The sequence below is a fragment of the Oncorhynchus nerka genome, linkage group LG20 (genome assembly GCF_034236695.1).
Source record: "Oncorhynchus nerka isolate Pitt River linkage group LG20, Oner_Uvic_2.0, whole genome shotgun sequence".
Lineage (NCBI taxonomy): Eukaryota > Metazoa > Chordata > Actinopteri > Salmoniformes > Salmonidae > Oncorhynchus > Oncorhynchus nerka.
The window spans coordinates 78,569,414-78,593,405 of NC_088415.1; the positions used below are offsets into that span (position 1 = coordinate 78,569,414).

Below are 23,992 nucleotides of genomic sequence, written 5' to 3' on the forward strand. Positions count from 1 at the left end.
CGGCCAATCGGGTGAGACCTGCCGTCATGTGTGGCGTCTATATTGATACTAAAGTAGACTGTAACAGTACGACCTCTCTGGGTGCAGTTATATGTTTTAGGATACTTATAAATACTGGATGTGAACCTAACCCTTTCTCCCTCTCCCTCCAGGTGGTCTGTTAATCCCTCCTCAGGGGTATGGTCCTCTCCACTGGGGCATGCCCCTCCCTCCCCACCAGGGACAGCCCTTCTACGGGGGCACCTTCCCTGGCGCCCGGCCCCAGGCACCCTCCGTCCCCATCGGCTCACACAACCAGTTTGTCCCCCTGCAGGTAGGAACCTGAACCTGTTTCTCCAGTTCACATGAAATATGGTTAAACTCAACACAGTTTTCGATTATTAACTGTGTGTGTGTGTTCCCACACAATCCTAACCTCTAAATTCTAACCTCTGTCAGGTGACTAAGAAGCGCGTGTCATCAGGCAAGAAGCCACAAGAGTTCTACAATGCGGCTCACACGGCGAGGAACCAAGCCCCAAGTAACAAAGCCCAGTCTGACTCCCAACCCTCCCTATCCCCAGCCCCCTCAGCACCCCCTGCAGCCCCCATCACACCCCTAAAGACCGCCCAGGACCCCCCTGAGATGGCTGGGACCTCCTCCACGCCACAGACGCCACGCCAGAACCCCACCCCAGGCCATGGCCACACCCCCAGCTCTGCCTCCAAGAGGAAACACAGGAAACTGGCGGTCAACTTTGAAGTGGCCAAAGTCCAAGAATGATCTGCTTCCCCTCTCTGCTTAGGTGAAGATGTTTAAGATGGTATTATCATCTTCCTGGTCTCAAATGGAACCCTATTCTCTGTGTGCTGCCCTACTATTGACCAGAGCCCTATGTAGTTCCCCTATGGGGCTGTTCTCAAAAGTAGTGCGTTAGAAGAGGAATAGGGTGTCATTAGGGTTCCGTTTTAGATGCAGCCACAGAAACGAGAGGGAGGGAGGAGGAGGGCCCCCCACCCAAGGCAATAAGGACTGATAAGTCGCAATGACGTCTGTTTTCTTGTGTTTGTAAGATGGATCACTGCTGTCCCCAGTCTCTCAACACCCTGTGGTACATGGTGTCCTTCTAGTTGGTCCATTTATGATTGGAGCTTGTAATCAAGGGGTTAATCTCTTTTAATTATTTTCCCTCTGTTTGTATTCTCCATCTTAAGCCAAATGTTAGGGTCTTTTATTAAGGTCATTAGATTTTTGTCACTATGTATTTTAAGGTCTATTTTATGGTTTCTAATTGCTTACGCAACAAATAGCAATTTGACATTCTCACTTGTCTCAAGCTAAATTTAGGATCACAAATGTATTCGGACACACATAAAGACAACACAAACATCACTATGACAAAATTATTGACATTTCTTCTCTACATTGTAACACAAAAACACCACATTTCTTCCCTCCATTAAGACTTGGATCAATCAGCTAACAGGTCCTGGTAATGTCCCAAAGCAGACAATTTTAATTTGATTTCAAACTGATATGCTGCTGTTAGTTTGTTTTTAAAATATTTTTGCCTCCACATTTCAATGTATGGATTTTCTGCCTCTAGGCAGCCTTTTGAAGATTTATTTGTAAACTATAATTTGTTGTTGCAGAGAGCACCAAGGCTGAATCATTACCTTGTAACCCACATGTACAGCTGCTTGAGTTTTACCAGCATATTTTTGGGGCTCTTTGTTTTTGGATTTGTACCCCCCCCACCACCACTTTAAACAGTGAGCCGATCTACTGAGTTCTGGCTGTCCGTGGGTTTTAAACATCTGTACCGAAGCACACCTGTTGTACGTCATATTGTTTTCTCTCATCATTAATTTGAGCGCTTGTATAATAACCCCCCCATCTTAAAGTAGGTTATGGAACTTGCTCTTTTCATGCTGGGACATGCTGTACATATCCATTGAATAAAGACATCTTTTGTTACCATGGCGTCGATAAATGTGTTTACCACTCAAACCCATGACAAAATAAACTGACAAAGGCATGCATAACTCGAGTGTACAATAGGCCTGTATGTCTGTGTGAACATTGTAAAACGGCTACATTAAATATCCTGTATGTATACATTTATGACCGTTTTTACAAACCACTCATGTCTTGCAGGAATTGATTTACATGTGACGTCGCACCAGTACATAATTAACTATAGATTGGTCATGTATGTTGGCCACCAGTGGGCAGTGCATGGCTATGGATGTCTTCCTCATACAGAGTTCAGGCCAGTCTATGGCAGGGGTGGCCTGAAACTCTAACTGGGTGTGCAGACCTTCACTCCAACCCTGCAGACCTTCACTCCAACCCTGCTGACCTTCACTCCAACCCTGCTGACCTTCACTCCAACCCTGCAGAGCTTCACTCCAACCCTGCTGACCTTCACTCCAACCCTGCTGAATGCACAGCATGATCCTACTTAATCAGCGGCTCATCAAGAGCTTCATCAGCATGTTTGTTAAGTATGTTAAAATGGGGTTGGACTTAAAGCCTGCATAGTCTGTTGGGACATGACTATGGCATAGTACATTCATTTATAGGCACAGGTCAGACAGAACAATTTCTATATTTATTTAGAGTAACTTGTTAAAGATGGATGTAATAGAATCACAAGACAGCCTCCCGGACAGTATTGCAATTGTACAGGACACAACACTGTATGTAATAAGGACCAGTGGCGGTTGGTGTCATTTAAGATCAGGGAGGATGATAATATCTTTCTATTCCAGCAAATTGGATGACTCATTCAAATTCCATTTACCCAGCTCAATGCAACACCGATAGGTTTAGGCTACTAAACTGAACAAAAATATAAACACTATGTAAAGTGTTGGTCCTGTGTTTTTTCCAAAGAATTGAATGTTCATTTATCTACCATAAACCGCCTCCAATGTAATTTTAGAGAATTTGGAAGTACATCCAACCGGCCACATATACACATACCATTTGTATGGCGTCGTGTGGGTGAGCGGTTTTCTGAAGTCAACATTGTGAACAGTGGGTTATGGTATGGGCAGGCATAAGCTATGACAATGAACACAATTGCATTTTATCAATGGCAATTAGAATGCACAAAAATACCATGACGAGATACTGAGGCCCATTTTTTTTTTTAAAGCCATCTGTCTGTGACCAACAGATGTATATCTGCATTTCCAGTCATGTGAAATCCATGGATTAGGGCCTAATTAATTTATTTCAACTGACTGATTTCCTCATATGTACTGTAACTCAGTAAAATCTTTGAAATTGTTTTATGTTGCATTTGCATTTTTGTTCAGTATACATGATACTTTAATTTGCCCTATACCCATCATGAGGTTCCTACAACCTAGCTTGTGAATGAACGTTTACAATGTAGGTGTGTACAGGTTGAGAGACATTTTTTTGTTATCACGGTGACAGTGACACATTCAATACCGCCTTGCACACTCTTGCCTGCATCTAGCTGATCTAAGGTGTAATCATTGGTCCAATCTTTGCCAACGAGAGTTCCTATGGGACAAATGCAGGTATGTTTATCCTCGTTTCATTCCGTTTGCTAAATCTGAGCGGTTGTTTGCTAAATCTGAGAGGTTGTTTTGGACCCTGTACAGGGACCGGTGAGTTTGGTGGGTACCCCTCCCCAAATACTGTCATCAGAAAATATAAAAATGGACATACCCTTTGAAAGCTACAGGCCTTGACTTTTTGGAAATCAAACTAAAATCTTACTGCTGGTAATGTCATAAGAATCTCCCTTCCCTCCCATAAAGGCCATAAATCATGCGCTATGGTCATATTCATAGAGTCACAAAAGTGAAAACATTTAGTAGGCATGGAAAGGGTATACCCTCATGGTCATTGTAAAGCAATGCATTTCCTTCTCCATCCACATGACCTTATATGCATCCTCCACATGCGCCGTTTAGCTAGCTCATTTACAATTGGAAAACCTTCTTCTGTCTGTGTCCTGATTGCTAAGGTCATTTTAAGATGTCAGGCTTGAAAATCCGTTCAGCCATTTTTACACAGTGACTCACTACCAAAACCAGACGCAACTGGTTTCAAGTGGCCAAGCGACATGTGATCTCCTACTACTATCTAGTGGACGAACTGGGAATAAGACAGAGGATGTACAGTATGTACATCAGTGGATGGACTTCAGCTTTCTCCTCATATGTATATCATTCCCGTGAGACAGAAAAGGAAGGTATGGCACGTTGCACAAGCCCTGCACTTTGAAGACGTCTGTGTTCCAATGGGAATGTGCATGTTTAGAGCGACACCATTAGGTGAAAGATCTGGTCAGCTGTATTTCAGCTTCTGTAGTAGTCACATTGTTTCTGACACCGTTCTCTGAATTCCACAGTTCATACATTTCTAACAGTACAATTTACTTTATGAGGGTAGCATAGTATGGCTTGTTTAGAAAATGCTACCAGAGGGGGTCAGAGTTTAACAGCTTAAGAAATATTTCAACAGAATCCGCAGAATGAATACAAATCAAATCCAATTTTATTGGTCACATACACATGATTAGCAGATGTTAATGCGAGTGTAGCGAAATGCTTCCGACAATGCAGTAATATCTAACATTTCCCCAACTACCTAATACACACATCTAAAGGGATGGAATAAGAATATGTGCATATAGATATATGGATGAGCGATGGCCGAGCAGCTTAGGCAAGATGCAATAGATGGTATAAGATACAGTATATACATATGATATGAGTAATGTAAGATATGTAAACATTATTAAAGTGGCATTGTTTAAAGTGACTAGTGATCCAATTACTAAAGTGGCCAATGATTTGAGTCTTTATGTTGGCAGCAGCCTCTCTGAGTTTGTGATTGCTGTTCAGCAGTCTGATGGCCTTGAGATAAAAGCTGTTTTTCAGTCTCTCGGTCCCAGCTTTGAGGCACCTGTACTGACCTTGCCTTCTGGATGATAGCGAGGTGAACAGGCAGTGGCTCGAGTGGTTGCTCTCAATTGTGCATCTGCAAAGGTTTGTCAGGGTTTTGGGTGACAAGCCAAATTTCTATAGCCTCCTGAGGTTGAAGAGGCGCTCTTGTGCCTTCCTCACCACACTGTCTGTGTGGGTGGACCATTTTAGTTTGTCTGTGATGTATACGCTCAGGAACTTAAAACTTTCTACCTTCTCCACTACTGTCCCTTTGATGTGGATAGGGAGGTGCACACTCTGCTGTTTCCTGAAGTCCATGATCATCTCCTTTGTTTTGTTGACGTTGAGTGAGAGGTTGTTTTCCTGATACCACACTCCGTGTGCCCTCACCTCCTCCCTGTAGGCTGTCTAGTTATTGTTGGTAATCAAGCCCACTACTGTTGTGTCGTCTGCAAACTTGATGATTGTGTTGGAGGTGTGCATGGCCACGCAGTCATGGGTGAACAGGGAGTACAGGAGGGGGCTGAGCATGCACGCTTGTGGGGCCCCAGTGTTAAGGGTCAGCGAAGTGGAGATGTTGTTTCCTACCTTCACCACCTGGGGGCGGCCCGTCAGAAAGTCCAGGACCCAATTGCACAGGCCGGGGTTGAGACCCAGGACCTCCAGCTTAATGATGAGCTTGGAGGGTACTATGGTGTTGAATGCTGAGCTGTTGTCAATGATCAGCATTCTTACATAGGTATTCCTCTTGTCCAGATGGGATAGGGCAGTGTGATGGCGATTGCATCGTCTGTCAACCTGTTGGGGCGGTATGGGGTGGAGGTGATATGATCCATGACTTGTCACTCAAAGCACTTCATGATGACAGAAGTGAGTGCCACGTGGCGATAGTCATTTAGTTCAGTTACCTTTGCCTTCTTGGGTACAAGAACAATGGTGGCCGTCTTGAAGCATGTGGGAACAGCAGACTGGGATAGGGAGCGATTGAATATGTCTGTAAACGTACCAGCCAGCTGCTTTGCACATGCTCTGAGGACGCAGCAAGGGACACCCCTGATCACTCGCAAACACAGTTCACGTTCATAGCAGCCACATACAAACAGCATGATCACTTTGCTCATTGTATCATTTCTTCTCGCATTTACACGCTCTCCTCATCTTTTCCCTTCACAATTACTCAACACATTTTATGCACTGCAGTGCTAGCTAACTGTAGCTTATGCTTTCAGTACCAGATCAATTCTCTGATTCTTTGATTGGGTGGACAACATGTCAGTTCATGCTGCAAGAGCTCTGATTGGTTGGAGGACATCCTTCGGAAGTTGTCATAACTGTGTAAGTCTATGGAAGGGGATGAGAACCATGAGCCTCCAAGGTATTGTATTGAAATCAATGTACCCAGAGGAGGACGGAAGCTAGCTGTCCTCTGGCTACACCATGGTGCTACCCCAGAGAGCACTGTTGAGGCTACTGTAGAACTTCTTTGCAAAACATTGTTTTAATTATTTGGTGACATTTGAATATATTTAGTATAGTTTAATCAAAAAAGGATATTTTTAATGTTTCACTATTTTTATTTTTATGAAATTCACTGAGGAGGATGGTCCTCTTCTTCCTCCTCTGAGGTGCCTCCTGGTAGAGACACTGAATTTAGAAGTATTTTTCTTCCCTGCTGTCTAGTTTACAGTACCAAAATATCTTTGTAGGAATATTATTATCTTCAAGATAAAGCTGAAATTGTTACTTGCAGTCAACACATTCTCAAGGACTTCTTACAGAATTAGGACTCAGTTATCTGTTCTCTCAATCCAGCCGGCAATTTAGGTTGAAATAAAAACACAGGGAATCCAAAAGTGACTGATTACTGCACAAAAATGCAGGTTTGACTTTATTCTTTTCAAACACATTAGAAACTAAAAATAAGAACACAATTTTTCACATTGTTGTTGCCTGGAGACGTTTTTCTGCCAAAGAGAAAGGAACCCAGATGGAACAGAGAAGACAGCCATCATCAACGCTATTAAACATAAGGACTTTAAAAAAACACCTACAGTTATTGTTTCATAAATAGGCGCAGCATGATGCAGACTTGGAGAAAGAGAGATGGGAGTGATCAGAAGAGTGACGACGAGCCAGATGTCAGGGTTATATATATTGCCACTCTACCAATCTGTTTCTACCACTCTCATTCTGACGCTTTCTACTGATAAAGAGAAACAACCTCAGACACAGGAGTGGGATGAGAATCCATATAATCAATATGCCCAGAAGTCGTACCAAAAAAGATGTTTTCCTTGTACCAAATATAACTTTTTATTTGTCTAATTTCACGAAACTCATATTTTGTGATGTTTTCCAGGTAAAGGGCAGCCAAAGTTTACGACTTTATTTCAGAGAATGGAAACTACTGATTTAGCAAGTTTTATCTTACAAATATCATGATATTGAAAATGTTTACGCCCCAATAAAATCCAAACAACTATAACAGCTGTTTAATCCATTTCCCTTCTTTGATAGTTAAATTAAAACCAGTGTGATCCAATTCACAATCACACTGCACTTGAAAAAAGCTTTTATTGTTATACCCAAGAGTAACACAACATTCTATGTACAGCTTGAGGTGATGTCTATACTAACCAGCCTCGGCATAGTCCACAGAGGATCCTATGAACATGATCAGCATCAGTTTAGAAAGAGCAACACAACACTGCTCAAAGACACACAACAGTCTCTAAGGCAGTCCAGTAGCAGAGAGAGAGAGAGAGTGAGATAAAGAGGAAAGGGGTATAGAAATATAATAGGTGTTCTTTATTTATTTTTTCAAATGATAAAGATGATCTTGTTTTTCCTTTCAAAATAAAAGTCAATTTGGGGTTTTGGTTTACATCTTGCGATGTGTGGAAAAAAAGACCTAAGAGCCCCTAAGTGCTAAATTAACTTCTGGGATTTGAACAATGGTCTAACACAACGCTTCTACGTCACCAGCTTGTCTTCCTCAAAACACAACCCAGTGACATATCAGTAACGATCCAATGACACGTCAGTAGAGGACAGTACTGCCTATTCTTTCACATCTCTGAACACATTTATTTCTGCCTTTATGGGCATACATTGCAAAGTCCAAAAACATTAACTTGACATTTGTATCTAATATCAGGTGAGGGTAGAGTGTGGGTCACAAAGAATCCAAAACCCACTCATGACATCAGTATGATTATTTTCAAAGTAGATCACAAAGAATCAAAACATATCAAAATATGGATGTTTTGGAAAATGTGCTTCTGCCTTTCTTGTTTGAGTGACGGTCAGATGGTTTAGCCAGAGTGGGGGGTGGTGGTCAAGGAGTTTCTTCTGGGGTTGAGGGCAATGCCTTGGTCCAGTGAACGCAGAGTGGGACCGAATGTGGACCGGGTCGGGTTGCAGTCTGTTCCGGGGCTGGTTTGGCGGAGGTTAGAGGTCAGATCAGGTCAGGAACAGAGGCTTGTCTCTCTGAAGAGCTCTGAAAGAAGACGAGATGGAGGAACAATGAGGAATAATAATCACATAATAATCAATCAATCAATAATAATCAATGTGTCTTAACATGTGTTGAGACCCTTGACCCTTGAAATATAATTAAAATAGATTGATTGATTGCAACTTGGGTTCAGACTGGAAGAGTGAAACAAAATCACATACTCCTGGAATACAAAGCTCAATGGAGAATCTCCATTCAAAGTACTTCTTAGTTCATAATTGGACCTCATCTATTTCTGGGAAACCTGCCCTAAAGTTCATTCAGAGTATAAACTCCGTTCATACTCTCATATCTGATGTGTTTCTCTATTGTCATCCTATATAATAATGATGAGTATTCTGAGTGTGTGAATAGAATAATGGGTGTATGTAGAGCTGTGGAGCTGTAGAGCTGTGGTGGTCATGAAATGTTGTCAGCCAGTAACTGTCATGCAAATAACTGCCCGAGTGAGTGAGAGTGAATTCCTACCCGTTGCCACAGTATTCGCTGGTCCAGTCGAGGTGCTGGCTGGGCCCATTCCGACACACCTGTCTGTAGTCCATGGATGGGGACAGTCCCTGCCCACCGGATGAGTTGAGCATGTTCTGGAATTCTGACTGGAGAGGGAATCCCTGGAAAAGAGAAGTCTAGCATTAGAGTCCATGTTTTCCAGTGTTATCCGTGTTAATCTACTCGGAGATACATTCAATTACTAGAGTGGCCTAGGTCATAGATTCTAGAATGTGGCCTAGGTCATAGATTCTAGAATGTGCCGATAATGGCAGCCATCTTGTTCATGGATACATTTCAATTCACTCTAATTAGAATGAATGGCAGAAGAGGCACAGGAGTTGCATCCAAACTTAGGGGCATGTATTGCAGTGCCAAAGTGCATCTTAGTAGCATGTACAGTACATATGTTCTTTCCATGACATTAACTGACCAGGTGAATCAAGGTGAAAGCTATGATCCCTTATTGATGTTACTTGTTAAATCCACTTCAATCAGTGTAAATGAAGGGGAGGAGACCGGTTGAATAAGGATTTTTAAGACTTGAGACAACTGAGACATGCATTGTGTATGTGTGTCATTTAGAGGGTGAATGGACAAGACAAAAGATTTACGTGACTTTGAATGGGGTATGGTAGTAGGTGCCAGGCGCCCCAGTTTGAGTGTGTCAAGAACTGCAACGCTGATGCGTTTTTCACGCTCAACAGTTTCCTGTGTGTATCAAGAATGCATTGGAGTCAACATAGCCAGCTTCCCTGTGGAACGCTTTCGACACCTTGTAGAGTCCATGCGCCGACGAATTGAGGCTGTTCTGAGGGCAAGAAGGGGTGCAACTCAGTTTAGGAAGGTGTTTTGTACACTCAGTGTACAGTCGTGGCCAAAAGTTTTGAGAATGACACAAATATTAATTTCCACAAGGTTTGCTGCTTCAGTGTCTTTTGATATTTTTGTCAGATGTTACTATGGAATACTGAAGTATAATTACAAATCAAATCAAATTTATTTATATAGCCCTTCGTACATCAGCTGATATCTCAAAGTGCTGTACAGAAACCCAGCCTAAAACCCCAAACAGCAAACAATGCAGGTGTAAAAGCACGGTGGCTAGGAAAAACTCCCTAGAAAGGCCAAAACCTAGGAAGAAACCTAGAGAGGAACCAGGCTATGTGGGGTGGCCAGTCCTCTTCTGGCTGTGCCGGGTAGAGATTATAACAGAACATGACCAAGATGTTCAAATGTTCATAAATGACCAGCATGGTCGAATAATAATAAGGCAGAACAGTTGAAACTGGAGCAGCAGCACAGTCAGGTGGACTGGGGACAGCAAGGAGTCATCATGTCAGGTAGTCCTGGGGCACGGTCCTAGGGCTCAGGTCCTCCGAGAGAGAGAAAGAAAGAGAGAATTAGAGAGAGCATATGTGGGGTGGCCAGTCCTCTTCTGGCTGTGCCGGGTGGAGATTATAACAGAATGTGGCCAAGATGTTCAAATGTTCATAAATGACCAGCATGGTTGAATAATAGTAAGGCAGAACAGTTGAAACTGGAGCAGCAGCATGGCCAGGTGGACTGGGGACAGCAAGGAGTCATCATGTCAGGTAGTCCTGGGACATGGTCCTAGGGCCCAGGCCAGTTGAAACTGGAGCAGCAGCATGGCCAGGTGGACTGGGGACAGCAAGGAGTCATCATGTCAGGTAGTCCTGGGGCATGGTCCTAGGGCTCAGGTCCTCCGAGAGAGAGAAAGAAAGAGAGAAGGAGAGAATTAGAGAACGCACACTTAGATTCACACAGGACACCGAATAGGACAGGAGAAGTACTCCAGATATAACAAACTGACCCTAGCCCCCCGACACATAAACTACTGCAGCATAAATACTGGAGGCTGAGACAGGAGCATTTCTATCACGACTTCCGCCGAAGTTGGTCCCTCCTTGTTCGGGCGGCGTTCGGCGGTCGACGTCACCTGTTTTCTAGCCGCCACCGAATCACTTTTCATTTTCCATTTGTTTTGTCTTCATTGTACACACCAGATTCCCATAACTATGTTCCTTATTTAACCCTCTGGTTCCCCCCATGGTTTTGTGTTTGTTCTGTGTTGTCGCTACATTTTGTGACCTGGATTGTTTTCCCTGCGTGAAAACTATTTTGTTGTCGTATTGAGTAAAGTCCGTTATTACTCATCCTCTGTGTCCTGCGCCTGACTCCGTCCCACCTGCTGCACATCGACCCCTTAATAATTTCATAAGTGTCAAAGGCTTTTATTGACAATTACATGAAGTTGATGCAAAGAGTCAATATTTGCAGTGTTGACCCTTCTTTTTCAAGACCTCTGCAATCCGCCCTGGCATGCTGTCAGTTAATTTCTGGGCCACATCCTGACTGATGGCAGCCCATTTTTGCATAATCAATGCTTGGAGGTTGTCAGAATTTGTGGGGTTTTGTTTTTCCACCCGCCTCTTGAGGATTGACCACAAGTTATCAATGGGATTAAGGTCTGGGGATTTTCCCCGCCATGGACTCAAAATATCGATGTTTTGTTCCCCGAGCCACTTAGTTATCACTTTTGCCTTATGGCAAGGTGCTCCATCATGCTGGAAAAGGCATTGTTCGCCACCAAACTGTTCCTGGATGGTTGCGAGAAGTTACTCTCGGAGGATGTGTTGGTACCATTCTTTATTCATGGCTGTGTTCTTAAGGCAAAATTGTGAGTGAGCCCACTCCCTTGGCTGAGAAGCAACCCCATACATGAATGGTCTCAGGATGATTTACTGTTGGCATGACACAGGACTGATGGTAGTGCTCACCTTCTTCTCCGGACAAGCTTTTTCCGGATGCCCCAAACAATCGGAAAGGGGATTCAACAGAGAAAATGACTTAACCCCAGTCCTCAGCAGTCCAATCCCTGTATCTTTTGCAGAATATCAGTCTGTCCCTGGTGTTTTTCCTGGAGAGAAGTGGCTTCTTTGCTGCCCTTCTTGACACCAGGCCATCCTTCAAAAGTCTTCGCCTCACCTGCCTGCTGCCATTCCTGAGCAAGCTCTGTACTGGTGGTGCCCCGATCCCGCAGCTGAATCAATTTAGGAGATGGTCCTGGCGCTTGCTGGACTTTCTTGCGCGCCCTGAAGCCTTCTTCACAACAATTGAACCGCTCTCCTTGAAGTTGTTGATGATCCGATAAATGGTTGATTTAGGTGCAATCTTACTGGCAGCAATATCCTTGCCTGTGAAGCCCTTTTTGTGCAAAGCAATGATGACGGCACGTGTTTCCTTGCAGGGAACCATGGTTGACAGAGGAAGAAAAATGATTCCAAGTACCACCCTCCTTTTGAAGCTTCCAGTCTGTTATTCGAACTCAATCAGCATGACAGAGTGATCGCCAGCCTTGTCCTCGTCAACACTCACACCTGTGTTAACGAGAGAATCACTGCATGATGCCAGCTGGTCCTTTTGTGGCAGGGCTGAAATGCAGTGGAATTTTGGGGGGGGGGGGGTTCAGTTCATTTGCATGACAACGAGGGACTTTGCAATTAATTGCAATTCATCTGATCACTCTTCATAACATTCTGGAGTATATGCAAATTGCCATCATACAAACTGAGGCAGCAGACTTTGTGAAAATTAATATTTGTGTCATTCTCAAAACTTTTGGCCACGACTGTATACTTACTGTATGGGCACATATCATGTGAAATAAGCCAGACCTAGTTAGACACTTAACCCTCAGAAGAAGATGAGCGCCTTGCATTTACAGTGCATTCAGTAAGTATTCAGACCCCTTGACTTTTTCCACATTTTGTTATATTACAGCCTTAAATCGCTTCTTCCCCTCATTAATCTACACACAATACCCCATAATGACAAAGCAAAAACAGTTGTTTTTTTGTGTGCAAATTTATAAATAAAAAACTATCACATAAATATCACATTTACACAAGTATTCTGACCCTTTGCTATGATACTCAAAAATGAGCTCAGGTGCATCCTGTTTCCATTGATCATCCTTGAGATGTTTCTACAACTTGATTGGAGTCCACCTGTGGTAAATTCAATTGATTGGACATGATTTGGAAAGGCACAACTCTCTATATAAGGACCCACAGTTGACACTGCATGTCAGAGCAAAAACCAAGCCATGAGGTTGAAGGAATTGTCCATAGAGCTCCAAGGCAGGATTGTGTCGAGGCACAGATCTGGGGAAGGGTACCAAAACATGTCTGCAGCATTGTAGGTCCCCAAGAACACAGTGACCTCCATCATCTTGGTTTTTATTTTTAATACATAAAAAATATATATAATAATGTTTTTGCTTTGTCATTATGGGGTATTGTGTGTAGATTGATGAGGGAAAAAAATGTATTTCATCCATTTTATAATGAGGCTGTAACGTAACAAAATGTGGAAAAAGTAATGGGGTCAACACCATTCGGAAAGTGTAAATACTTTTCTGAATTCACTGTACATACAGATGGTTAGAATCTCACAAGTTGTTATGGAGTCCGAGTCCACAGCACGCAATTCCCATGACAATGATGTCTCTTACAAAACCTATAACAGCCAAATCAAGTCACGTGCAGGAATGTGTAAGAACATCAGACCATCTCAGGATGGTAAGTTGGTGGTTGAAGATATCCCTCTAGTGGTGTGGGGGCTGTGCTTTAGCAAAGTGGGTGAAGTTATATCCTGCCTGTTTGGCCCTGGGTGTATCGTCAGATGGGGCCACGGTATCTCCCGACCCCTCCTGTCTCAGCCTCCAGTATTTATGCTGCAGTAGTTTATGTGTCGGGGGGCTAGGGTCAGTCTGTTATATTTGGAGTATTTTTCCTGTCTTATCCAGTGTTCTGTGTGAATTTAAGTATGCTCTCTAGTTCTCTCTCTCTCTCTTTTTCTCTCTTTCTTTCTCTCTTTCTTTCTTTCTCTCTCTCGGAGGACCTGAGCCCTAGGACCATGCCTCAGGACTACTTGGCCTGATGACTCCTTGCTGTCCCCAGTCCACCTGGCCGTGCTGCTGCTCCAGTTTCAACTGTTCTGCCTGCGGCTATGGAACCCTGACCTGTTCACCAGACGTGCTACCTGTCCCAGACCTGCTGTTTTCAACTCTCTAGAGACAGCAGGAGCGGTAGAGATACTCTGAATGATCGGCTATGCAAAGCCAACTGACATTATACTCCTGAGGTGCTGACCTGTTGCACCCTCGACAACCACTGTGATTATTATTATTTGACCCTGCTGGTCATCTATGAACATTTGAACATCTTGGCCATGTTCTGTTATAATCTCCATCCGGAACAGGACTGAACACCCCTCATAGCCTGGTTCCTCTCTAGGTTTCTTCCTAGGTTCTGGCCTTTCTAGGGAGTTTCTCCTAGCCACCTTGCTTCTACACCTGCATTGCTTGCTGTTTGGGGTTTTAGGCTGGGTTTCTGTACAGCACTATGAGACATCAACTGATGTAAGAAGGGCTTTATAAATACATTTAATTGATTGATATAACTTGGATAACTGATCCGTGGATACTATGGATGGGAAAGTATTGTAGAATTCTCTATAGCAGTACTGTACACAGATACACTATATAAGAATCTGTGAATTATATAATCACCACCCATGTTAAGTTATAGTATGACACAAATAGGCTCTGATAGACATGAGTGCATCCTAAGTGCTCCTGGGGTGCTGTTCTGCCGTAGTCCCTGCGCTGCACCCAGCCTGTGTGTGTCAGGTTGGATACTGCGACGGCAAAAAAGTAAGAATATCCATGCAAATAAAGCAAGTATTGTAGTATCCTCAATGTATGAGTTGGTTTTTGGACGGAGCTGCCCTGTAGAGAGTCCATGGTAGAAGTGAGTGTACTCTGAGGAGGTGGACCCTAGCTAGCTGGGGTAGGGGGAGACAGAAGGTGGGAAGTAAGAAAGGAGTAGTTATTTTAATTATGGGAGCAGACATTTTAATGTTGGGGTTTCTTGAAGAGTTTTTATTTTTTTTTGGGGGGGGGAGGGAGAAGTGGGACAGATAGAGGAGAGAGAGAGAGAGAGAGACAGAGCGTATGAAAGGGAAGTTAATCTGGGCGCTACGCTACAAACCCTTCTCTAAAAGAGAGGGGACAGAGAGGGGACAGCAGGTGGCTGAGTTCTCTTCCCCCTCCTCAGACTCTCACCTATTCAGGCATTGTTCCACAAATTCTTCTCCTTCACTCCATCACAAAGGCCCCATCTGCCCCTTTTGTATCTCTCTCTTTCCCTCCCTCTCCCCCTTTCCCCCACCTCCTCATACTCCCCCTTCCCTACTCGCTTAGCTCAGGGGAAAAGTTTGAGCCCTGATGTTTTTTTTGTTTGCGCTCTCTCTCTAACAAAATATGCAAAATTGAGCGAGGAAGGATTATTACTCCCCGCGGGATTTAAAAGTCCCCAATAAAAGAGGGATCTGAGCGCTGGGGGCTTAGTGGCAACCAAACCCAAACCTCCGTTTAACCATTCTTCCCCTATTATCTCCACGGACTGGCACAGCCATACAGGCAGCCCCATACAGGCAGCCCCATACAGGCAGCCCCATACAGGCAGCTCATCTCAAATTGGACTTCAGACAAATTCATATTCTAATCCGTATGAAGACTTAGGCACCCCTCCACAACCTCCTCCCCCTCTCCTCAAATAAATGTTCGATCAGCCACAGCAACAGTTCATTTGCCTGCTGAGCAGAGATAAAGAGACAAATGGCAGTTCCTCTCTTTAAAGAAAACAACGATTCCCACAATGCTTACTGAATACCTAGAGTCTACAATCTCAAAGCTACAGCATAAAGACACTATCTTTCTGTTATGTTCTTCTAAGAAGGTTAAGTCATCTAACACATTGGACAGGTGAGAGTGGTAGGACAGTCTAATCTCTCGTGGACACTGGACAGACTATGTAAACATAACCAAATTCCGTGAGCTTTTAGTTCTGGGTTAACCGAGATTAGACACAGTCAAACTACTAGGATAGGTTGAGTAGCCTTTTTTATATTGATATAACTCGTCTAGGACGTGAGTGGCATAGAGAGTTAGGCTTGAAAGCCACATCACAGTAAAAAATGATAATTCACCACATCGCCTTTACCTAGAATCTCCCACAAACCCTCCCACGGGTTGCTCAGTTGAGCACGGCGCTTGCAACGGCAGGGTTTTGGGTTCGATTCCCACGCGGGACCAGTATAAAAAAGGTCTGCGCTCACTACTGAAAGTTGCTCTGGATAAGAGCGTCTGCTAAATAACTCAAACGTAAATGTTGTTTTGTTGTTCATTCTAGGTAACACGGACACGAAATCAGAAGGTATGTTTCTTTCTCACTGAAGAGGTCTGTCACCTGTTCCCCTGCATAGCTGTTTCCATAACGACCTGGTCCCCTTATCAAACTAATGTCCGTCTCAAATAACACCAACCTATGGAACTCTGGTCAAAAGTAGTACACTATAGGGAATTTTTATTTTTTATTTTATTTCACCTTTATTTAACCAGGTAGGCTAGTTGAGAACAAGTTCTCATTTACAACTACGACCTGGCCAAGATAAAGCATAGCAGTGTGAACAGAGGAGGTAGGCGAATAATTACAATTTAGCAGATTAACACTGGAGTGATAAATTATCAGATGGTCATGTACAGGTAGAGATATTGGTGTGCAAAAGAGCAGAAAAGTAAATAAATAAAAACAGTATGGGGATGAGGTAGGTAAATTGGGTGGGCTATTTACCAATAGACTATGTACAGCTGTAGCGATCGGTTAGCTGCTCAGATAGCAGATGTTTAAAGTTGGTGAGGGAGATAAAAGTCTCCAAATTCAGTGATTTTTGCAATTCGTTCCAGTCACAGGCAGCAGAGAACTGGAAGGAAAGGAAAGGCGGCCAAATGAGGTGTTGGCTTTAGGGATGATCAGTGAGATACACCTGCTGGAGCGCGTGCTACGGATGGGTGTTGCCATCGTGACCAGTGAACTGAGATAAGACGGAGCTTTACCTAGCATGGACTTGTAGATGACCTGGAGCCAGTGGGTCTGGCGACGAATATGTAGTGAGGACCAGTCGACTAGAGCATACAGGTCGCAGTGGTGGGTGGTATAAGGTGCTTTAGTAACAAAACGGATGGCACTGTGATAAACTGCATCCAGTTTGCTGAGTAGAGTATTGGAAGCTATTTTGTAGATGACATCGCCGAAGTTGAGGATCGGTAGGATAGTCAGTTTTACTAGGGTAAGTTTGGCGGCGTGAGTGAAGGAGGCTTTGTTGCGGAATAGAAAGCCGACTCTAGAATTGATTTGAGATTGGAGATGTTTGATATGAGTCTGGAAGGAGAGTTTACAGTCTAGCCAGACACCTAGGTACTTATAGATGTCCACATATTCTAGGTCGGAACCGTCCAGGGTGGTGATGTCGGGCGTGCGGGTGCAGGCAGCAAACGGTTGAAAAGCATGCATTTGGTTTTACTAGCGTTTAAGAGCAGTTGGAGGCCACGGAAGGAGTGTTGTATGGCATTGAAGCTCGTTTGGAGGTTAGATAGCACAGTGTCCAAGTGTGACGACCCTCCCACTCTGTCTGCCGTATTCTCTCTGTTATTTCCTTATTAGGATGCTGGTGGGCGGAGTTGGGAGGGTCGTCAGCTACATGGGAAACACCTGGGCCCGGTGTCTCCCAGGATAAATACACCACTTCCCCATTCATGGAGGAGACTCTCTCCATGCAGACACCCTCTGTAGATTGTGTTGTGGTTCTTGGTGGCCGTTTGTTTGTTTGTTTGCTTTGGCACCTTTCATCACCCTGCATTATCACATTCATGCATGCAAAACACTCACTTACACTACTGATTACTGATTACACACACCATTGTCTATTATACTTAGTTGCTTTAGGTAATAAATACATATTTTGCTACTCATTATCTCCACGTTGTCTCCCTTTGTTACGGGCTTTGAGCCGGTTCGTGACAAGTGGGGGCTCGTCCGGGATATTTGAACTATTGGTTTGGGAGACCGTGGAGGTACGTGTTTGGGTTGCATATTGTGTTTGATAGGCCCAGTATTGGTTGCCTTTTGTTGTTTGGTTTGTGTGCTGTGTTGGAGAGACTATAATGGTTAGTTTCCAGGCCCTGCCTAGCCTGAACTCTTGTTCTACTTTCTGTTGGGACATCAGTCTGAGGTGAGTAATCTGCTGTGTACCTCGGTGGGAGATTTGGGTAGGGTAGTGGAACTTGCTACCCGGAGCTATAGCCTTTTTCCCCTGATAGGTTTAGCGACGTGTTTCATTTTTTGGAATATGTTGGGCATGGTTAATGTTTGTTATTTTTGTGTGGTGTCTGTGGACTGAGCAGTTGTCTCGGGGGCACATCCGTGGCTTGGTGGAATTTGCCAGCATGCTGGGGAGTTCTATTTCCTTGCCAGCGGGCTACAGTGCGTAAATTCCCACCGCAAATCTGCACGAAGACTAGGGTTGAGTTATTGTAGGTTTTGGGGAAGCTCCGTATGTCATCTCTCTTCTGTGGTACTCAGGGTCAATTCTCGGGTTGTGGTCTGGTGTGCTCAGCAGAAGGGAAGAGCCAGAATTTTTTTTTTTGTGTGATTATGGCGTCTTATGTAGATAAGTTCATTCGCTCTCCATCAGAGGAATTGTTAGATTTAGGTACTAAAGAACAGCTGTTGAAGGTCGCGGAACACTACAAGGTTGAGATTAGTGATACACGTCTAAAGAATTCTATTAGGTTGATATTGAAGGCCAATCTGATGGAGAGTGGTATTCTAGAAGTTACCACTGGGCCAGCCTCTGCTGAGGATTTGTCGTCTCCCCATAACGTTACAATGGACATTCCATCGGTTAGTCCTGGTAGCCTTCTTTTTGAACAGCAGAAAGAACTGCTTTTGTTACAGCTGGAGCATGATCGTGAGAAGAGAGAGCATGATCGGCAGCATGATCGTGAGAAGCTAGAGCATGATCGTGTAAAATATGAAAAGGAATTGGCATTTAAACAAGATATGGAGCGTGCTAAAATCAAATTGCAACAAGAACGTATAGAGTTGGTTAGGGAAGGAAAGATCTCAGGGGAGAGTTTGTTTTGGGAAGGTGACCCAGATTTACCTAGGGGTAGTTCCGCTTTTGGTCGTGCCCCAGAGACATTTGATATTGTTGGGAACTTACGGTTATTGCCTCGGTTTAATGAAAGGGACCCCGAGACATTCTTTTCGTTGTTTGAGCGGGTTGCTAACGCTAGGAGTTGGCCTGATTCTGACCGCACTTTAATGTTGCAGTGTGTGCTGACTGGTAAAGCGCAGGAAGCATATTCAGCTCTTAGTGTACACGATAGTGCCAGTTATGATTAAGTTAAAACAGCTGTGTTACAGATTTATGAATTGGTCCCTGAGGCTTACCGCCAACGATTTAGAACTTTAAAAAGGGATGATAACCAGACTCATGTTGAGTTTGCGCGACAGTTGTCTTTACAGTTTAATCGCTGGTGTTCCGCCTCTGCAGTTGTGACTTTCCAAGGGCTGTGTGATCTGATTATGTTAGAGCAATTTAAGGACACAATTCCTGATCGTATTGCCACGTATATTAATGAACAGAAAGTAAAGAATGTTGCTGAAGCTGCAGTTTTGGCAGACGAGTATGTGTTGACTCACAAAAGTGTCTTTGCAGAACCCCTTATTCGGAAAGAGTGGGGGCGTTCGGATAGATTTGGGCTTCGCTCACCGAGATACTTTGGTTCTCGGGCAGAGTTCTATTCAACTAGGGTTGAACCTGACTCCCATGGTAAAGCTGACTTTGGGCATGAGTGTCACTACTGTCAAGGTTCAGGGCATTGGAAAAACGAATGTCCACTTCTCAGGTCAAAGGGTGCTTACGCTAAATCTAAGCCTACTGCATTAGCTGCACCTGTTCCACATCAGTTCATTCATGACTCATTTCCTCAGGCCCAGGAGAATGTGAAAGTCCATATTGATCCAGACTATTTACCTTTCATTACAGAAGGTTTTGTGTCTATGTTAGGAAGTAAAGACCTAGTGCCAGTGAAGATCCTGAGAGACACAGGTGCCTCTGAATCATTTGTGTTGGAGTCTGTGTTACCCTTTTCTGCTGAGACTGATTCGGGAATAGTGTTCTAATTAGGGGAATAGGTTTGAACATTCTGTCAGTTCCATTGCATAAACTGATGTTGGATTGTGGGCTGGTGAAGGGTGAAGTTGTTGTGGGTGTGCGTCCTTCGTTGCCTATTGAGGGTATCGATGTTATCCTTGGGAATAACTTGGCTGGTGAGCGTGTATGGCCTGTCGTGTTTCCATCTCTAGTGGTTTCCACTAAGCCGTCATTTGTTGGGATTCCTGATGAGAGTGTACAGAGTTTCCCAGAGGTGTTCTCTGCGTGTGCAGTGACACGTTCTATGAGCCGTGGCGAACTGGTCACTGCGCCGACTAATGATAATAATACAAAGTATGTCACTGTTTTCCCTGTTATCCCGTTATCTGTAACCCGCTCAGATCTAATCAATGCGCAACGGGATGACCCCACGTTGGAAGAGTTGCGTGATCAAATTGTGCCTATAGAACAGTTGGGAGGTGTCGCCCATGGCTATTTTCTCCAAGAGGATGTCCTGATGAGAAAGTGGGTGTCTCATGATAGTGTTTTTCTGGGGGAGGCAATTAGTCAGGTTGTTGTACCAGTTAAGCTTCGTGAGTTGGTGTTGGAAACTTCTCACAGCGACGTGGCTGGACATATGGGGGTGAGGAAAACCTACAATCGCATATTAAGACATTTCTTTTGGCCTAGATTAAAGAGGGATGTTTCTGATTTTATCAAAACTTGTCACACCTGTCAATTAACTGGTAAGCCTAATCAAGCTATTAAACCAGTACCATTGTTTCCTATTCCTGTACTCAGCCAACCTTTTGAGTATCTGATTATTGACTGTGTGGGTCCTCTGCCTCGTTCTAAAAAGGGTAGTAGTTACCTGTTCACTGTGATGTGTCAGACCACTAGGTTTCCTGCTGCCTATCCTCTCCGATCTATCACGACTAAATCGGTGTTAAAAGCTTTGACTCAGTTTCTCTCATTGTTTGGAATCCCTAAGGTCATTCAGAGTGATCAAGGATCTAATTTTACCTCTAATCTGTTTGGTCAGGTTCTTCAACAGCTCCATATTAAACACAATTTGTCTAGCGCCAATCACGCGCAAAGTCAAGGAGCACTGGAACGTTTCCATCAAACACTAAAGTCTTTGTTGAGAGCTTATTGTACTGAGATGGATAAGGATTGGGAGGAGGGGTTGCCTTGGTTACTGTTAGCTGCTAGGGAAGTTTCACAGGAGAGCACAGGTTTCAGTCCAAATGACCTTGTGTTTGGACATAGGGTGCGTGGACTTTTATCTGTTCTCCAGGATGACTGGAAGTCTCCCGAGCCTCCTCAGTCCCTGTTATCGTATGTGTGTGATTTCCGGCGACGGCTGTATGCCGCTGGTGAAATGGCTAAAGAGAAGTTATCATCTTCACAGGAGAGGATGAAGGGCATATTTGATCGCCGAACTGAGCCTTGTCACTTTAGTCCAGGTGACCAGGTTCTTGCTCTGCTGCCAATTGTTGGTTCTCCTTTTCAAGCCAAGTTTCAAGGTCCATATACAGTGGTGCGCCAGTGCACTGAGCAAAATTATCTAGTTGCCACTCCAGAACGGAGGAAAGCACACCAGCTGTGCCATGTAAATCTGTTAAAACACTATTATGCACGTTCCTCTGAGACTGAACAGTGGGATTCTACAGAGGACGGTAAACCTGTTCTTTTGGCTGATACCGTTGTTTCCTTGGGTTCTTGTCGTGCTAGATCTGTGCATGAGGAGGAAGATGTTCCTGGTCCTGACGATTGTATATTGCAGGGTAGATTGAAAAATTCAGAAACACTGGATATTTTAGACAGTCTTCTCACTCACCTACCTGTTGATGGGCGGAAAGAGATAGTTGGTCTGATTCGGAGATTTCCAGGTTTGTTTTCTGATACACCTACACGTACAATAGAACATGATTAATAGAACATGATATTGACATTGGAGGTGCTGACCCCATTCGTCAGCGCTTCTATAGAGTTTCTTCAGAGAAACTACGTTGTCTGGATGCTGAGGTCAAGTACATGCTGGAGAGTAAGATAGCAGAGCCTTCTTTCTCCAGTTGGGCTTCTCCCTGTATCTTGGTCAGTAAACCGGATGGAACAAACCGTCTTTGTACGGACTACCGTAAGGTAAACAGTGTCACAAAGCCAGATTCATTTCCTCTTCCTCGGATGGAGGACTGTGTTGATCAAGTCGGTGCAGCTAAGTTTGTGAGCAAATTTGACCTGTTAAAAGGCTATTGGCAGGTGCCACTGACGAGTAGGGCACGTGAAATCTCTGCCTTTATTACACCCTTTGGTCTGTACTCGTATTCAGTTATGAGTTTCGGTCTGCGCAATGCACCTGCCACTTTTCAGCGACTTATGAACAGGGTTGTCGCCGGTCTGACCGGGTGCGCGGTTTATTTGGACGATGTAGTGATCTATGCAGATACTTGGGAAGAACATCTGTCCCGTATTCAAGCCTTGTTCGAACGTCTGGCTGCGGGTCGCCTCACAATCAATCTGGCAAAATGTGAGTTTGCTCAGGCGACCGTTACATACCTTGGAAAAATGGTTGGGCAGGGTGAAGTGCGTCCTGTTCGGGCTAAAGTGGTGGCTATTGATGCTTTTCCACCACCAACTACTAAAAAGGAACTGATGCGTTTCTTGGGCATGATTGGTTATTACCGTAGTTTTTGTAATAACTTCTCTACTGTGGTCGCTCCCTTGACAGATATGCTGAAAGCTAAGGCTGTTTATGTTTGGTCTACTCGTTGTCAACACGCTTTTGAAGAGGCAAAGAGGTTGCTTACCTCAACTCCAGTGCTGGCTGCTCCTTGCATGGATTTGTCATTTACCTTGCAGGTGGATGCTAGTCATGTGGGGGCAGGTGCAGTTTTGCTGCAAGCAGATGTGTCTGGGATTGAGAGGCCTGTTAGTTTTTTCCAAAAAGTTTAACGATTATCAGTTGAACTATTCGGTTATTGAAAAGGAAGCGCTAGCATTAATTTGGGCACTACAACACTTCGAAGTGTATGTCGGGTCGGGGTAGTACCTATTGTGGTCTACACCGACCATAACCCCTCACTTTTTGAGGTCCATGATGTGTCCAAACCAGAGGATAATGCGATGGTGTTTATTTTTACAATCATTCCATCTCGATGTGAGGCACATCCGGGGGACTGAAAACGTGATTGCTGATGCGCTCTCTCGTGCGCCCTGTTCCTAATGTTTACGTGACTGACCATTGTTTCGTATTGTCATGTTCTCTCTGTCCTGTCTGCTCCTCCTGGTCTTGTTTTCTTCTTTCCTCTTAAATGTTGCTTCCTGTGCGAAGGTCGCTGAGGTCTGGGGAGGAGGTTGGCTGGGGCAAATTGTAAGTGTGAACACGTAAACCCTCATCAATTTGTGGGGCAGAAGCTGTGTCAATTTGGAACTTAGAGGCTGGTATTTTGTTCCGGGGTCCTTGTTGGTCCCCGGTTTTATGGGGGGGGGATGTGACGACCCTCCCACTCTGTCTGCCGTATTCTCTCTGTTATTTCCTTATTAGGATGCTGGTGGGCGGAGTTGGGAGGGTCGTCAGCTACATGGGAAACACCTGGGCCCGGTGTCTCCCAGGATAAATACACCACTTCCCCATTCATGGAGGAGACTCTCTCCATGCAGACACCCTCTGTAGATTGTGTTGTGGTTCTTGGTGGCCGTTTGTTTGTTTGTTTGCTTTGGCACCTTTCATCACCCTGCATTATCACATTCATGCATGCAAAACACTCACTTACACTACTGATTACTGATTACACACACCATTGTCTATTATACTTAGTTGCTTTAGGTAATAAATACATATTTTGCTACTCATTATCTCCACGTTGTCTCCCTTTGTTACGGGCTTTGAGCCGGTTCGTGACACAAGGAAGGGCCAGAAGTATACAGAATGGTGTCGTCTGTATAGAGGTGGATCAGGGAATCGCCCGCAGCAAGAGCAACA

The 23,992-nt window shown here is 44.2% G+C and overlaps 2 protein-coding genes across 3 annotated transcripts in view; one reads left to right on the forward strand and one right to left on the reverse strand.

The window, feature by feature from the left end:
* xrn1 (5'-3' exoribonuclease 1) overlaps window positions 1-1,956 on the forward strand; it is a 49,879-nt gene extending 47,923 nt beyond the window's left edge. Inside the window, 3 exon segments of the mRNA XM_065005807.1 lie at window positions 1-11; window positions 153-313; window positions 439-1,956. The exon segment at window positions 1-11 is cut by the window's left edge and continues 95 nt beyond it. Of these exon segments, the coding sequence (XP_064861879.1) occupies window positions 1-11; window positions 153-313; window positions 439-762 (496 nt within the window). The 3' untranslated portion in view covers window positions 763-1,956.
* A 4,811-nt stretch (window positions 1,957-6,767) lies between these two features.
* The window catches only part of LOC115103170 (thymocyte selection-associated high mobility group box protein TOX-like), a 100,512-nt gene continuing 83,287 nt past the window's right edge, over window positions 6,768-23,992 (reverse strand). For both annotated transcript variants that reach the window (XM_029623896.2, XM_029623895.2), the window contains exons 9-10: window positions 8,899-9,041; window positions 6,768-8,412 (exon numbers count right to left, since the gene is read on the reverse strand). In XM_029623896.2, coding sequence (XP_029479756.1) covers window positions 8,376-8,412; window positions 8,899-9,041 — 180 coding nt within the window. In that variant the 3' untranslated portion in view covers window positions 6,768-8,375. The remainder of the gene's footprint in view (window positions 8,413-8,898; window positions 9,042-23,992) is intronic.